This window comes from Equus caballus, chromosome 2 (genome assembly GCF_041296265.1).
Source record: "Equus caballus isolate H_3958 breed thoroughbred chromosome 2, TB-T2T, whole genome shotgun sequence".
NCBI lineage: Eukaryota > Metazoa > Chordata > Mammalia > Perissodactyla > Equidae > Equus > Equus caballus.
Window position 1 is genome coordinate 75014686 of NC_091685.1, and position 18261 is coordinate 75032946.

At 34.5% G+C, this 18261-nt stretch overlaps 1 protein-coding gene across 10 annotated transcripts in view; it reads right to left on the reverse strand.

Annotated features, from left to right (window-relative positions):
- The window catches only part of TLL1 (tolloid like 1), a 192925-nt gene that overhangs the window by 41846 nt on the left and 132818 nt on the right, over nucleotides 1–18261 (reverse strand). For all 10 annotated transcript variants that reach the window (XM_001499433.7, XM_070257252.1, XM_023636343.2 and 7 more), the window contains 4 exons: nucleotides 14554–14656; nucleotides 11976–12092; nucleotides 10665–10810; nucleotides 215–410 (listed from right to left, as the gene is read on the reverse strand). In XM_001499433.7, coding sequence (XP_001499483.1) covers nucleotides 215–410; nucleotides 10665–10810; nucleotides 11976–12092; nucleotides 14554–14656 — 562 coding nt within the window. The remainder of the gene's footprint in view (nucleotides 1–214; nucleotides 411–10664; nucleotides 10811–11975; nucleotides 12093–14553; nucleotides 14657–18261) is intronic.

Genomic DNA, 18261 nt, shown 5'->3' on the forward strand with positions numbered 1-18261 from the left:
CACGGTATAATATCCTAATGTGGTTCTTACCTGGTGCTGCAAAGTTACAAATTCCAGTATTTTACCAATAACCTTTTCCATCAGAAACCATCAAAATATCCTTATGAACAGTACACACTTTAACTTTCAATGTAACTTTGGGTTCTTCCCTAACTAAAAGCTAAATACTACATTTATCCTTGACAAGGAAATTTCACACTTTATTTCAAATTACCTCTAAAAAAATTGGCAGCAAACCCTGCTTTGTTCACAGTTCCATCAGAAACAAACTTCATCCACAAGGTATTGGAGGTAGATTTGATATCTTCAGGTTTATCATAACCACAGAAACGCCCTATCAAAGGGCTATTTTCACTGGTTCCATCTCGAACTTCCAGGTAGTCATAGGCACAGTTGTCATGTCTTTCAATCTGCAATTGTAAAAATATGTGAAGTTATAGCTCACTAATAGATAAAACAATTTCTATAGAAAAAATATTATGTATTCCCAGTGCCATAGTACTGACATGGTCATATAACCAATTACACCAAATGAGAGCATTTCTCATGAGTGTGCATGGTAATATCTACACTTCTACACTGCTCCTGAATAAAGGACATATTTTTCTGGTAGACACAGAAAGAGAGAAAAAAAATCTATGGAACACTGCATCCCCATGCATCAGGATCAAGAGAAGTTAACTGCCTCCTAAAAGAAAATAAAAAAAGTTGTAATTCTTTGGAAAATAGAGCTAAGACTAAAATATACAGACCTAAAATTATCATTAAAAATCTAGGCCAGATATTCTATAAGTAATGTGTAACTTGTTCTGAAACACAGTTATACAAATTGTTCATAGTTCATCAACAAAACCATTATTTTATTCATAGATTATCACTAAAAATCTAGGCCAGATATGCTATAAGCAATGTATAACTTGTTATGAAACATAGTTATAAAAATTGTTCATAGTTCATCAACAAAAGCATTATTTTATTCATAGAGAAGCTGAATTCAAATTCTATCAACAAGTATTGCACTCTTTTAGGTTATTAATCTCTTTTTGAAGGAAAATATGATAATACGGGATTCCATTTTTTCCTAGTCTATGAAATTCATTACCTGTGGTTAGCATAGCTGTATGTAGAAGGATTACTCTACTAAGAATCAGCACTGGCTATCCTTTCTCAATGTAACACGGCTTGTTTATATGAGTCCTTTTACCTCAACACACTCCTCTCAACCCATATAACCTGGGGGAACTTAATCTCTTTCCTTAAACAACTGAATGGAAATATTAGCTCAGGCTATTAGCCTATAAAACTTTATGAAGAACTGCGTGTTCACAGACCTATGTTTTGACCCTGAACTTCTAAAAACAACAAACCAACATTTACAAATTGTTTTAAAAATTATGACAATTCTTAAATAAAATTCTTGCTTTTTATTTTTACACAGAAAATGGGCACTAGCCCTGAAGTCTTAATAGAATCAACTACTTATTAGATATTTGAAGCTGGAAAGCATGACATCTAAAATTACTAAACCATGAAAAGTATCACATCTGGTCAACTATCGTTCAACATACAGTTCACTAACTTACAGAATTCTCCCTCACAAGACAAATATCAGGCAACACGGTCATTCCATGGAACTACAACCTAAATGCACGAAACTGCTGGTGCAGTTGCTTGAAGAATGTGTTTCCTGATTTGTTGATAGACTAACAGCGACAGTCTTCAAATTAGGTAGCATAAGGACAAAGAGAAAAAATAGATTTTGAAGGACAGATTTGGTTAGAACTAAGCAGCACATTTACTGCTTCCCTTTTCCAAATCACAAATCAAGCTTCATTCATTCCTTTAATAAATATTCAGAGGCTAGTCTATGCTGGGCATGTTTCTCACTGCTTGTTATGCATCATCCAGCAAAAGAGCTAAGAGCCTGACCCTTCTGGAGCCTACATGCTACTGAAGGGGAGAGAGCAAAAGACAACAAAAAGGATAAATAATTACATCATAAAATATTAGAAAGTAACAGATTCTATGGAAAAATGTAAAGTGAAACAAGATAAGAAGTATGAGCAGTAGGGGTCGGGGGAGTGAAGATTATGGTTTTAAATTATACTATCAGTAGGTGCTCACTGAGTTTGATTCACAAATCTAGATTTTTTCCTAAAAATGTACTCTCTTTGTGTGTAGAATTATGGAAAATGATGGGAAAATATTTAATATAAAGAATATCTCATTTTTAAGCACAATTTTAGGACTGTAGCTGTTTAAATAGAGAGATAGTGAGGGAGCGGTAGCAGTGCTACTGGTAACTTAGCCCAGGGATGACAAGGCCAATCTGACTAGCTATATAGATGCCCTTTTCTTTCAGTCTTTAATATACTCCCTTCGAAATCAGAGTTCTCTATAAATATGAGAACATTTCCAGATGGCCAAAGGCTCTCCTTTAGTCAACGGACATGTAAAATAATATCTAAAACGCTCAAGGTGTAGGGCTTGACAAAAGAATAAGTAACACTGAACTAGTGACAAAACTGTAGGGAAAATAACAAAAGGTGTCAGCAAGCTGTTCTACCCTCACCTGCTTAGAGCATCACAGAACGACCTGCTCCTGACTCATGAACCATATTGGAAGAGGGGGGAAAAGGAATGAGTTAGAAGAGGAAAAGAAACGAGGGCACACAATGAAGAAAGAAGCTGCTTGTAGTAGAAGGTCAATTAATAGAAATAAAATTACATTGCTTCATATTAGAAGCCATGAAAGAATAAAAATTAAGGTCAATTAAAAAGGGTTTTTAAATGAGTATTTTGAGGAGATTACTGTTTTTAAAAATTATAGTACTAACAAGAAAGAAAACAAGATAGACACTATTGAAAATGAAACAAAAAATTTCTATTTCTTCAGTGACTAAAAATAAATAGGATAATGATATCTCCCTGTAAATAAAACTCACTCTGTTCTTTTAAAAGACATACACCAGATCACTTTAAATCTTAATTTATAGTATATTCACTGGTCTCTTAGTAAAACTTGGATGTTTGAATATTTTATATGACACACAAAGTATAAATATTTCATAGGTAAAATGCATAAAAATAAACTTTAGGAATAATTTCTCCAGTAACTATATAAGAATTACATATTACTTACATATTGAATATCATGCACCCGATATTAGGGGTAACACAATAGAAGTCTACAATGTATTCTCACATAGTAAATGACACAGTTGTTGAATTGCTTAGAAAATAAAATGTGCCTCATATATATGAATTTATGATTTCAGAAACACATTATCCTTTCATAACAACAATTCTAGATATCTTATCAATGACCTCCATGATCCTTGTTTACATATTTTTCCAGTTTAATTGCATTAATCCTAATTGCAATGCCAGCATAAGCAATCTGCTCCATCGGTGTTAATTACAATTATACGTCTTCAACAACATCTACATAGGAGTAATGACAGCACAAATCAAAGTTTACGTTATTGTGTTTATGTCATTTGTGTAACATTTTCTCCAGCTATATCAATTAATCATACATCAGTTAGTATACAGAATGGATAGAAAGAAATATGGTTGAAACTAAAAAGTGGATCAAGTCCACCAGTCTTATGCCTGTAACCCTAAACTCCCTGAGGGACAGAACACCAAAGTCAATGATTTACAAAAACGAAAAAAGCAAGAGCAGTTTCTTCCTGAGTTAAATCATGAACATAGTTCATAGAGCTGGGACCTGAATGCAGTGTCATGAACAATTACAAGTACATATAATAAATACGTTTTGATAATGATGCTGACTTATTACAGACTTTAAGGTAATCAGAGCATAAACCACATATGAATGTGGCAAATTTATCGTAATGTAAACAGACCTAATATGTACATAGACAATATGATGAAAGTGATAGTAAGCACTGAATATTTTTTAGAAAACTGATGCTTAAATGATATTGGAAGTAGATCCAAATATTCAAAGGATGAAGAAGCACAAAGATTAGCCAGAAGAGATTAATATTACATTTCATTACTAAATGGGGGCTCACGCCTTTATTAGCGGGTTAGAGAGGAAGCATGGAAAAGTTAAGTGGTTTCTATTTAGCAAGAACTCAAATCAATTAAATGTAACCTAAAGTGGTCAGCCTCTCATCCTAAAACTACCAACCAGTGTAGAGCTTATGGTCAGTGCATGTAGGTGAACTCTCACCCCGAAAAAAGCCCAGCCCCAGAGGAAGGGACCAGGCTTAGGACCCATTCACACATCTTGCTTTCATTTTATAACTAAATTTCCAAATAAATATAACATTGTAAAAACATCTACTGCAGTTCCTCGCTATTTGTAAAAAGCTTTGAAAACTCTAGATTTCTAGATAATAGTTTCCATTAAAACTCTCCCATATTCCCTGCAAAATTAAAAACAGAATTATTATGGGATCCAACAATGCCACTTCTAGGTATATATCCAAAAAATTGAAAGCAGGCTCCCAAAGAGATATTTGTACATCCACGTTCACAGCAGCATCAATCACAATAGCCAAAATATGGGTGCAATCCAAATGTCCATCAACAGATGAATGGATAAACAAAATGTGGTATATATATACAATGGAACATTATTCAGCCTTGAAAAAGGAAGGCAGCCCTTTCATGCGCTACAACATGAATGAACCTTGAGCATATTACACGGAGTGAAATAAGCCAGTCACAAAAAAGACAAATACGTTATGATTCCACTTACAGGAGGTACCTAGAGTAGTCAAATTCATAGAGACAGAAAGAAGGGTTAGGGGACAAAAGGAAGTTGTTGTTTGTTAAGTATAGAGTTCCAGTTTTACAAGATGAAAAGAGTTCTAGAGATTCGTTGCACAACTATGTGAATGTACTTAACACTTAAGTGAACTGCACACTTAAAAACGGCTAAGACGGTAAATTTTATGTTATGTCTACTTTACCATAATAATAACAAAAACCTCTCCCATGACTCTGAGAATGTAGTTTCAAAATATAATTAATGCAATTAACTGCATAAATGATTAAACATTTTGAGATAATATAATTTAAAAGCGTATACACTAAGAACAATGCTGAAGTCATCAATTTGTGCTTTGGGGGAAAATGTTAAAGAAAAGCACGACTAATAAAACAATGTAAATTAGCACTTATCATTAAAAATAAATTGATTGTAATAATGGGAAAAATCTAGTGAAGTCTAAGAAATAATGTTATCAACAAAAGAAATTTTGAATAAAAAAGAGAAAAGCTAACTATGCAGAGCATTAAAATTTACTATCATTTTTAATATCTTATTTAATATTATTTTACTATTACCATTTAATGTTTAATTAATATTAATACATAGATAATTGCAGCTCAAAAAAGGAGGATGAAAACCAAGTATGTTCAACCATGTGAAAATCAAAATCGTGAGTCTAGGTTAGGTCTATTTTTATGTGACGCAAGGTTTTTAAATTCCGCCACTTGAGAAGCCAGCCAGGTGGCATAGTGGTTGAGTTCACACACTCCACTTCAGTGGCTTGGGGTTCACGAGTTCAGATCCCAGGCTCAGACCTGCACACCACTCATTGGGCCAGGCTGTGGCAGCAGCCCACATACAAAGTAGAGGAAGACTGGCACAGATGTTAGCTCAGGGACAATCTTCCTCACCAAAAAAAAAAATTAAAAATAATTCTGCCACTTGATTTTTTCCCTTCATGACACAATTATTTTCAACTCATTCACATATTTAATAAATATTTATTGAAAGCCTACTATAGTCAGATAATATAGACTTGACCGTGTAAAATTTGGTGAATAAAACAGACATGTCCCTGACTGATTGACATATGTTGATTAAACAATACAAATAGACGAATATACAAACGAAGACAATTATGAAAGGAAAGAATTGAATGCTATGAGAGAAAACTGATGCCTTTCTTTGCTATCAGGACCTGGGCGAAAGAGTGCACGAGCCGTGGAATTGCTTTCAATCACAGTGCTACCAATCATGAATTGTGTGACCTTGGGCAAATTTATTTAAACTGAGAAGTGTAAACCTTTCAGAGCAGAATTATAACCTAAATCATAATTCTGAAGAGCAACTTAATTCTCTTTTATAGTCATTAACCAATATATATTCTTAGCCAAAATCCAAAAACAGTACATGGCAGGCATAAAGATGTTAACTAGTTAAGATCTCCTAGTCTTGGCTTCTTAGTTCATTCACAAAGTCTAGTCTACTTAACTTAAACTAGTATAAAATATTTACAGTAATTAAAGGATTACTTTTGTCAGGCAATCCACAAAGTACCAAGATAAAAACTTTTGTACATGGTTTAGAATGTTGCAGTTTGCAGTAACAATGGGTAAGACAATTAAACATCTATGATTTTATACTTCACCAGGGAAGGATAACCAAACCAGAGTGTGTAGAAATGTTGACAAGTACCTCAAACTTAATCCCATTTAAATTAATGTATGTGGGGATTTCAGCGTAAACATAAGTAAGCTCTGGATTTATTTCACTTCTTTTCTGCTTTATTGGCATTTCTTTGAAGTTGTTACTATAAACATTTCCAGTTCCCCCAACTTTTTTTCTTCTGTATTTCTGCATCCTGAAAGTGCTAAGGTGAAATAGAGGTTTTCTTTACAAATAATGCTGCTGCTGAATAGACGACAAGCTCTCCAAAATGATTCTAGACATGATCTACATACACAAACAAACTCACTTCAGTATTCGTCTTAAGAAGCAATGCACCAGTTACTGCTACAGAAGAAAAAGCTTCCCAAATGGTATGATTACAGAAGGATCGGGACTCTATGACCCTCCAAATAGTGTCTTTCCTGCTCAAAGATACCTGCAATTCATTAACAAAGGCGCTTGTCCACATTTTCTTTCTGCTCTTACATTGAAATCTATGTAGCATTAGGAAAGGTAAAGTCATGACATAAATTCACAGAAAGGTAAAAATAATGGTCAGCTAGTAAGTTCTTTATACTAGTAGATTTCGATAGAATGAAGGACAAGTCTATCTTAAGGACACTTTTATCTGAAAAGGGAGAGAGTAATATAGAGAATAAAAAGTTACAAGAAACCATTTTTGAAAAAAGGCAAAGACTGATATCAATGAATAAAAGCTGTTTTGTCAGACAAAACCACAAAACATTGAGAATTGCTGAGGACTTTTTAAATTATACATTTTCAATATAAAATGTATAAGCTGTATATTGAAAACATATTATGTGAACAAAAAAAGTTATATAAACAGATAACTAAGTAAATGAAACAAACCACCTAATGACCACTAGAACAAATTAAAAAATATATACAGCCGATTCTTGGTATCCTCAGTCGTTATGTTCTATAAACTCGCTGAAAACACTGAATTAACGAATACTGATTCATTGCTCCAGAGGGAATACAGGATTAGGTTCCTGTGAGCTTCTGGTCACGAAATTTTTGTCAACCAATCAATACATAATCTTCTTTAATGTGTGTTTCCATTTAAAGACACTATAATATATTTTGTCAATTTATTAACACTGAGCTCATGGCCAACAGCACTATAAACCACGCCTGAATGATGCTTATCTAACACATATTTTCTCCATAAGGCACACCACAGCTGGGAATGTGCATGTCAGATGAAACATACTGCTGTGCTGTACATGTCTGTGAATGACCCAGAAAGCAACTTGAGTATTGATATGGGGGTTGAAAATAAATTTTCCCAAGTAGACAATACAGAGTCTGCAAATAATAAAGATTACCGTACCTGGGTTTTAACGCTGGTTTAGCACTCACTTGTGTGATACTAGGTTAATGGCATAAGTTCAATTCCCTTATCTAGAAGTGTTAGATGGTGTATTAGGAGACCTCTAAATTCCCTGTCACTTGTGAATTTCTTAGAACCCCAGATCTCTAGTCTAAATTTAGCCATACCGCATCGAGGTCCTACATAATCTCAACCTTTCTTTCCTATCCAGGCTTGTTTCCCTCTTCATGGAAACTTACATACCTTTGATAAAGAAGGGATATATTAATTTCCACCCACCAATCATCATGCACACACACACTTACTTACATTTAACTCATCCATCCATTCATCCCTCCCATTATCAAATATTAAGCATGCATCTAGTGGTGCTGGAGATACAGTAATCAACAAGACAGGTAAGATCTCTACCCTTTAGAGATCATATTTGATGAGAGAGACAGAGAATAATCATGTAAACAAACAGATCCATGACAAAAATTCCAGTAGTCATAAGTGAAATGAACTAAAATAAAACAGAATAATGGTTTATAGACAATTGCACGTAAGAAAATATTTTAAATAGAGTTACCAGGCAAGGACTTTTTAAGGAGGTGATGATTAAGCAGACATTTGAAAAAAATAGGAGAGGAAGAAAAGCAAAGCTCTAGAGGTAGAGGAACATCCATGGCAAATGCTGTGATGTGGGAGTAAAATTGGCGTTTTTGAGGAAGAAACAGAAGACCAGAGGGGTTGGCACAGAGAGTGAAAGGAGCTTGGGACCAAATCGTAGGTCGCCTTGTCCATGATAATTGAGTCTAGATTTATTTTAGGTGTGATGGAAAACCCCTGAAAGAATGTATGCAGAGTGGTGTCATGATCTAACTTACACTGTAAGAGTACCATTCTAGCCGTTTGGTGGAGATGGGGATATGTTGGGTAAAAGGAGAGACTGGAGGTTCTCACCAAGTTCCAAGAGAAGGGGCAGTAGTGGAGCAGAGTCATGGCCAGAAAGTAGGTATAAAGTGGCCATGTATGGGGTATATTTTGAAGAGAAAGCAAGTGGAATATGCTGACAGATTGGCCTTGGGATTTGAGAAAAATCGGAATTAGGGATATGCTTGAGTAAACAGTGACACACGCAAATAGTAAGAACTGAAATAGGGAAGGCTGAAGAAGAGTGGGTTAGTGAGTAAGAGAAGACAATTAAGGTTTGGTTTTACCTATTGAAAGATGAGAGTCCTATTTGACATTCAATTATGTCCAGTGTGTAAATGAAGGAGGAAGAAAGATAAGGAAATAAAGCAAAATGAAGAAAGGACAGGAACTAGAGATAATAAATAAAATGTACTGTCAGCCAAACTATGACATGACTTCGCCCCAATCCCAAAGCTTAGTAATAATGTATTTATTCACTCGGTCAATAAGTATTTATTAAGTGACGACACTGTGTTAGGCAAGGTTCTAAATGCCTGTGATGTAAATCTTTCCTATTTGTCCTTACGCTAACCTATTTTTTGAAGTATAGCACTGTTACTATATTGATATGACAAGAAAAAAATTCTGCATCTCAGAAATTGTATCTCAGTTTTTAGATGCATGGAATGAATGCATTCTCTGACATCACGTCTGCAATAGGAGAATTTCATAAAACATCGAATTACACATCGAAAGACAGGTCATCTCTTAATTTTGGCAATATCACAAAACACAAGTAATATGGTTATTAGGCAGATAATTTTCCAATGAACCAGGTGTTTTGGTCTAAACAGTGGATGAATCCCAGCCAATTTTAGCTTACTGCTAACAATAAAGCAGTCTATTTGAATCATGTTTGCAATCTTATTGATCCATTAAAATAAGAAAATTCAAATGTGAATCAAATTGCAGAACCACGGTTTTCAAAGCTGCAAAGTGTTTAGGAGCATAAACACCATGATCACGTCAGAAAAGATAAATTTTTCATGATAAAAAGAAATATGTCTTGGAAATTAAATGGGATGTGCGAAAGGGTAGAGATAAGTACTAAAAAATATATTACACAGATTGCACGTGGGGGTGTGAGATTCTCTGGATTATGAGTAATGCCTGGGTAATCCTAGTGCTCTTCATGTGGGGATAGAGACACCACCACGGTCACCGCACTTAGTGACTTCCTGGACCAACTGCCACCATCTTATCACTTCTTCCCACTTCGCTTTGGGCTCTCAACTAGACTAGTTCTTTGACTTAAACATACTCTGGAGTTCCTGAAAAATGCCCCCATCCCTAACTCAGCCCCTCCAACCACACAAAAATGACTCATTAGTCAGCTTGATAGTTTGGAACCCTGACTTTGCTTCAGAATTCTGTCTGGCCTTTGCTTTATTCTGCCCTCATCTAATAACGCACTGTTGGTGCCAATCTCCTCCCTGACAAATATTTTTCCCAAAGTCAAAAGCTCCTAAGAACACTTAAATCCCTATTTCTGATATAAACAATCTTCTGTGTAACGGTAAAAAGGTGAAAAATGGATTTTCCCCACTAACAACAACAAAAAGATGGTCTACCTTTTAGCCTCTTAGTTTAGAAGAGAAATAAAAGTTCTATTATTTAATGGACCCTTCACGCAGTCTTGTGAAACAAGTCTGTGCATTTGTCAAAAGAAACTATTGTCAGTACTTCAAACACTCTAATTCAAATAGTGCAGATAATGTAAACTCACTTTAATCTTCTTGAAAATGTCTGCAACAAGAGGAAAGAAAAACAAAAAACTCTTTTGCTCTTGATGTTACATTTTATAGGCAACCCTGTGCTTCTTTGCTGATTAAAAAGCTGATTCTCTGGTTCTTTGCTTATTTAATGAGGATCCTCTTAAATGTCACTGTCATTTATGGAGGATGTGCTCTGAAAAGGTTGCCTAAAAGACTTTACCTCAAAGGCCTGAAAGGTCAATCCGACATAGTAGTCTTCTGACACTGTTATTTTCCAAACGCACTCCTTCATTGGTCTGTAGTCATCAGGATAATTAGGAGACTGAATCTGTCCTTCATTTTTACGTATCTCCCCTCCACAGATCGCTGAAGAAAGCAAAAATAAACAGATAAACCTAGTTATGCCATTTCATTTTCCGTTTCTTCTAAGATAACATTTCAGTTCAGTGCCTGTAGCTGAGAACATAAAGACCAGGTTATAAAAATCAAAGTTGGCTGGTTGTACTGCTGTAAATATTCAGACGGTAAAAAAGCCTAGTCACTTTAACTATAAATATTAGATAATCAGCACAGGAATATATGATTTTTTATCACTGTTAATTCACATCTTTATTTTTTTTAAAGCTTTTTTTTTTAACTTTTAAAAACCTTTCAAGATTTTTGACAATTTATTCTATGTGAGTGTGTTCTGTGATTTCCTGAACTGCATCTTTCGGTCTTTTGACCCCAGGTGAAATAGCTGAGCGGTGGAGAGGCTTCAGAGAACTCTCTGGGCCTCTGGCAGTGGGCTAGCGTCATGTGCTCAACATCTGTGGCTCCATTGAAAGAATCCTCTTCACCGCCATACAGTTAATCTCTAAAACAAAGTGCTTCTGTTTACTTAAAAGTTTAAGAGAAGCAGAAATCTTCTGTCTTCTAAATCACCTAAACTCCTGTGCTAGCAGAGGCAGGAGCAAGAACGGTGCCTTCCACCCACAATCTGCCAAGAAGGGAGATGTTTTTAAAGCCAGGAAGCACAATGCCAGCTCATTGTTTGAGAGAAGTATAGAACAAAGCATCTAGTAAATTCTTCCTTGAATGCTGACTCTCTCATTTAGACAAAGCATGCTCCAGAAATGTGCACAATTACTTTCTGTGCAGTTTCCTAGAACAGAGTATTTCAGCAGTACCGGCATCAAGTAGACACAAATTCAGTACAGAGGAAAATGATAATTTCTTCAAAATAATGTAATATTATCATGAAAAAATTAATTGACATTTAAGAACTCTTGTGCCGGTTTTTGTTGTTTCCATACATCCTTGAGTACATTTACATGTTACTACATCACTGGCCTCAGAAAACAGGTTATTCTTGCAATTTAAATTTATCAAGTATATTTATCAAAATCATCCTCATGAATATTATAATACAGATTTAGAAAACTTCATAATTAAAATACAGTTACAATATCATTCTAATGAAATTGAGAGCAAGGGCATCTCTGTTAAGAGATCTGAGAGGAAGTAATCTCAAAAACTCAATGGGACTTGCCTTCATAGACAGCTGCGAAGCCTTTTCCCACCCAGTTACTACTGCTGCGAAACTCAATCCACATTCTGCTGTCCGTAGAGGTAAGAACTTCAGGCACTTTGTCCCCACAGAATCTACCTAAAAGAAATAAAAGAATAAAGAGAGACCCCTAAATATGACTCTACATTCTAATTGTTTTCCACACTAGCTAAAATTATACACATAAAACCTGATTTGGTTCCTATCTCTTTCTCTAGTAACGAGAGCCAAAACTATGCCTTCATATTTACTTAGCAAAGGTAGATACACAAAACAATGTCTTCATATATATTTATGAAATACTGGAACACAGCATCTTCAAATTAACCAACTGATGTATCATTATGTGGAGAATTAAGAAATGGCTAGCTCAAAAGATATTTGTAAAAGGGCTCATGATACATCAATAGGGGGAATATTATTCTATTAAAAACAGACAAAAAGTACAAGTGATCCTGAGAAACTATTTCAAATTGTCAGTTTGGTCATTAGGAGGAGAGTCACTTGGTTAAGGAGGTGTCTCAGCTCAAAGTGGAATTCTTGTCAAGTCCGATTCAATGACAACCCGTCAGGGAAGCTCACAGGCTGCTCCAAAGATCTTATGTGATTGCACACATTCCATCTCATTTCTATAAAGTTATAATCTGTAGTGTAGTCAGCAGAATGACAAACAGTATCAGAAGAATTAAGGATGAGTTCTGATTTTTTTCTAATTGTATATGCACAGGCAAGTATAATAGCAAATAAATAGAACAATACATGTATTCCTTTCTTTCTTCCGTCAAACTTCCACAAATATTTATTGTTTGTATGTCTGTCACTTTGCTCTAAGCTTTCATATGATGACAAAATGATTAAATATGACAATGCACATGATATCATTCTAAAAACGATAATACATGGTCATAACCTTTTTGTATGCCCCTGGCAATGATGTCATACATAGTTTTAGTATATGAAAAATGGTGGTCAACTTAGAACAAATTCATACTAACAGCTAACAGGAGAAGAAATGTCTTCCTAAATGGCAAAGTAAATTAGGGGCATGTAGCAGAGAGCAGTGTTTCTTAAACTGTGATGTGCATATGAACTCCAGGGAGTCTGTTAAAATACAGTCTCTAATTCAGAAGGTATGCAGTAGGGTCTGAGTTTCTAGATTTCTAACAACCTGCCAAGTGATTCTGATGCTGCCAGTCTGACGGCTACACTTTGAGAAGCAAGGTTTAAGAGGTGATAGTGGGAAAAGCTTTTCACATGAAAATCACGATCAGACTGAACCAGTCTGGCCGACCATTATACAATAAACAAAGTAACGTTGATGGTGCTCTAAAAGGAAGTGTTCTCTAAAAGAGTAGCTTTAGATTTGAGTCTTCAATATGAGTTTAAAGAAGTGTTTTCTTTGGAATGCACATACGTCTACAGTCATGCTCACTTAACGATAGTGACATGTTCTGAGAAACGCATCGTTAGGCAATTCGTCATTGTATGAACATCATAGAGTATATTTACACAAACCTAAACGGTATAACCTACTACACACCTAGACTACATGGTACTAATCTTATGGGACCACCATTGTATATGTGGCCTTTTGTTGACCAAAACATCATTATGCAGCATGTGACTGTATTTCAAATTGCTTCAGTTAGGCTAAGAAACTAAATGTTCAAGACAATGTTTTCCTCAACCTGACCTATCACATTAGTTTAATCTTTATTTTTTCTCATTTTTAAATATTTCTACAGATCTCTTGGACTTATTAAGGCTGCTATCATTCTTAACACAATAGTGTCCATTCAACAGGTTTTAGATGTTAAGAAAGAAGATCTGTACAGCACATAAACAAAACTGAGCAAAGCTCCTTGTAAAAACAAACAAAAAGTCACAATCTCGAAAAAAAATCCATACAGAGTAGATGCTTACATGCTCACAACAGCTCTCACCTTTAAGTAAAACAGAGGGCAACAGTAAAGTGCCTCATGCAAGTTAACGGTGTGGTCTGTGGTTAAATGTTGGCAGCAGACTTTCGTGAGCACCAAATCTGAGCTACAATTTATGACACAAACTACAAATGCCTCTTCTCAGCCATGAAAAACTCTCTGAGAGGCAAAACTGTGACGTCTAAGTAAGAGCTAATACGCTTCGCTTAGGAAGCCAGCTCCCAAATGTGGATCAAACAGCTCACATTCTACGGCCTTAGCAAAAACACAAACCAAGACACACACACATAATTTACCTGGTTTTCTCATTAAAACTATGATTTTCAAATTAAAAATACAGAAACATTGTGATTAGTAGACACTATAAGCATAATACATGTGAAAACTATTCTTAATTGTTATGTTCAGATCCAAGTGCCACTTCATAATTTAAGCTAGTTTAAGTCAATCAATCAATCTATGTGTCTGTGAGTATTTTTCCGTGGCTGAAAAAAGCATAATAAAAATTAAAATGTAGGTCATATAAAGTTTTAACTCTAAGATGACTCTTAAAAGAATCAATTATCCTTTGACAGGACAAGCTATACCCATAGCCACATAGGAGGTAGATAAGCTCTTACCAAGGAGAGGTGATTTCCTCCAGTACCCATCTCTGACTTCAATGTAGTCATACCAGCACAAACTACTTTTGTATAGGTCCATTGTAGTAAAATTTAAAACAATCTGCAAAATGAACCAAAACAACACACAGAGTAAAAATGATTATAACTGCACATAGTGCTTTGATTCCCAGAGGTTGGAAACCCAGGGCTACTGTGAAAACAGATTCATAGTTAAGTTTTTTTCTTATTCATTCCCCTACTATTTTTCTTAATAAACATCCCCCGAAAACCTAATTTTCTCATTCTCATTAATGTTTAACAATATAGAAGCACAATGTTGAGTTAAACTAAACATTTTAGCAATTAAACCAAAGTTTCTGTAAAGTTATACGAACAATTGTGAAACAGACATCTTTATTCAAATAGTTTATTTTAACTTTTCTAAGATAAATATGACTTAAACCATGAAAAATTCTGATTTTGCCATGAATGTCTTCTTTTTAATAATTTATTTCAAAGACGACCAGTCAAGACATCTATAATTATGTTAAAAATAACCATCGTGTGCCATATTCCAAGAATATAATATCATTGTGTATGTTGAAATGTTTTAAATACAGCCCTAGAATTCAAATTTGTCCATGTAACTATAATCAAAGGCAGATGTCACTATGCTTCTCCAGATCCAAGAACATATATTCAGAGATCTTTCAAGTTAGAAGATCTTGAACATGACCTTTTATTCTGTACTTTGTTTTGCAATGATGCTGCTTTTTGTTAAGATAATTCACAAACAACTCTAGGAAAGACAGTTTTCTTACTTTATAAGAACACTTTGCTTTTCAAATAATTAACTCTTTTTTTTTTTACTTTGGTACACCAAAAGTAGAGTCAAACTAACATGAGAAATGTATGTTTCTGATGAGGTAAAATTCATTTGGAAACTATTTTTTATATTCAAAACTCATTCTAACTCTATTCTGCTGAAAATATCTAAGATGCTTAAGGCATACAGTGAACCTGTTCTTTACTCTAGAAACTGAAATGGATTTTGGCCAAAAGCAACAAATTGTGAATATTTGAGATGCTTCTAATATAAAAGTACAGCTTGTAACAATATTTAAAGAATCCCTTTGTGACAGTATAAAAATCTGAATGTAAGACAACTTTCAAGGAATGACTAAAATAAATATATATGTGTGTGTGTACGCATATATATATATATAAAAAATCAATCAATCCTGAAGTCAAATTCCAGAAAAGTATTACCATTTTTGTGTTAGAAAACATATACTTCTCCCCTTTCTTGAGTACAATTTTTCATTTTTAACAGAAAAGTATGAATTATGGCAAATCAATCCTTAACTAGCTTACTTCTTCCCAGATTGAAGATACAGCATAACAGTAAATATTTCTCATGGCATCTTGTATCTCAGCAGGGCAATGATCACTGATGAAATTGTACACCAAAATTGGTTACGATTTCCCATATAAGTAATTATTTTACAGAGATAGAAACTAGAAATTTATCTAACCATAATGAAAGTCACTTGTACCTTACAGAAGTATTATGTCACTATTAAATTTAATATTTTTCAGTTTCTTCAAACATGTACCTTCTTGATTACAAAGAGATGAAAATACCGAGGATGTGAAAATAGAGACATAGGTTTTTTTAATGTGATACAGTACGTGTGGCATAATTTGGTTGTGTTTAATAAAATTGTTCATTTAGTTTTGTCTACCTTATTGATAGATTTTGTTTTTTCCTTTGTTCTTCTTTTCTTCCCCCTAATTTTATCATTCCAAATATTTTCCAAAATGTTTACAAAATTTCCAAAATATCCAAGGACAAAGGACTGATCATCTTTTTCTTTCTTTTTCAGTAATCCTCCACACTTGATTGTCAAAATGCATAGATTCTGAACTATTTTTATGAAGTTCTCAATACATTTTCTCCTCCATCTCTGAATACCAATGCAACATGAGGTTACTCCTAGGACAAAATTGGGAGATAATTTCTGGTTTTTCTCCTTAATTTTGTGTTTACTTTAAGTCTGCTACAAATGGGGAACACTACCACTGCCTGATATTAAGTTTCATTCTGCATTTGTATTCTCCCTACAGCAACCACCAGGTTTAAACTTTATATGATCATACAAGAACTCATTTATTGTAGCAGAGACGGCAAAACTAGAATACAGACACAAACTGTAGACCCCAAGGTTCATTTTGTGGCTTCCTTCTTGGCTTTAAAGGGGAGTTTTGTAATGGTGTGCAAATAGTTTCAACTTCCTCCTCGATGAGGGAAAAAAATCAGCTAAATTGGAAGTGTGTGTATCATCAAATTTATTCAAAATTGAAACAATGTGGTTGGATTGCTAACAAATAGTTAATATTTGAAGTCTTGGCACGCGCGCACACACACACACACACACGCACACACACGGTTGGAAGAGGGATAACTCTAAACAGAAAAGTTTCCTATCTTGTTTCTAATCTTCTATTTTAAACGCCAAGCACTGTGGAGGAATAAAACTGGCCTACTTTAATATAAAACACAGAGTCCTTTAGAAGCAGAAAATGTAATAAAGATAGATTTTCTAAAATCAAATCTTAGGCTCTGATGAAGTAAAACGCTGGTCTTTGGCTAGGTTGCTAGCAGAATCCATACTTGAATTACCAATCAAGAGCACTTGGAAAATATTTGGTTGTTTTACATCATGCTATTTTATGTAAATATGTTGCAACTTTTTTCAAAGAATGATGAAATAAAAGCTACCTAACACAATTATATAAATGTTTTATTTCTGATGGTAAGTATCAATTTACCAGTTATCAATTTAAAATTAATCAAGCTCCCTTGAAAAGTGGGACTGTGGGAGACACAAAGAAGAATTCTAAGATTTCTTGTGATCTGTTAGGAGTCTTAGTTGTTATTCTGCAAAGTTAAATTGACACAACTGTTGTGAAGTTTGCTTATTAAAGACTTTGTTGTACAGTGCTGCAGACGGAAGAATCTTGAAGAAAGGCAGATGCACAGTCAAGGGACCGGATGTCTACAAGTCTCCAGAGAAAGATATCATCAGTGCATTTTTGTCAGCACATTTAAGACATTACTGACTACTTAAACTAATTCCATGAGCACCACAGAAAGACCGATTACAATAATATTTATACCTTATAAAGTGCTGAAGATACAAAGCTTGTCAATTACACTGATATTATTAAATGGCTCTTTAGGAAGAGAAGTTAGAATCAAAAGCAGTAAAATAAAACAGGTTTCCAGGCTCCAGCCAAAAGAAGCTTGGACAAGCCTAATAAAGTCTTTAGGGAGACCGCAGTTTTCTTCTCAGAAATAAGACTAAGGGAGAGAAGATCAGGGATCAGTAAACTAAACCCCTGGGCCAAGTCCAGCCTGAAGCCAGTTTTTGTAAAGAAAATTTTGTTGGAACCCTTCCTTTACATATTGTCTATGATTATTTTTGTGATAAAATGGTAGAATTTAGTATTTGAAATAAACTGTACATCCTGCAAAGCCAAAAATATTTACTGTATGTCCTTTCCAGAAAAAATTGCCAACTCCTGGAATCATTGATCTTTAAGGTTTTGTTCAGCTCTGAATTGCATCATGCTAAAGGGAAAAATTGCATCTTTTCCTACAACTAGAAGCCATTCATGTTTGGAAGTCAGAAAGCCTGGGTTCAAATTCTAACTTCTCAGTTT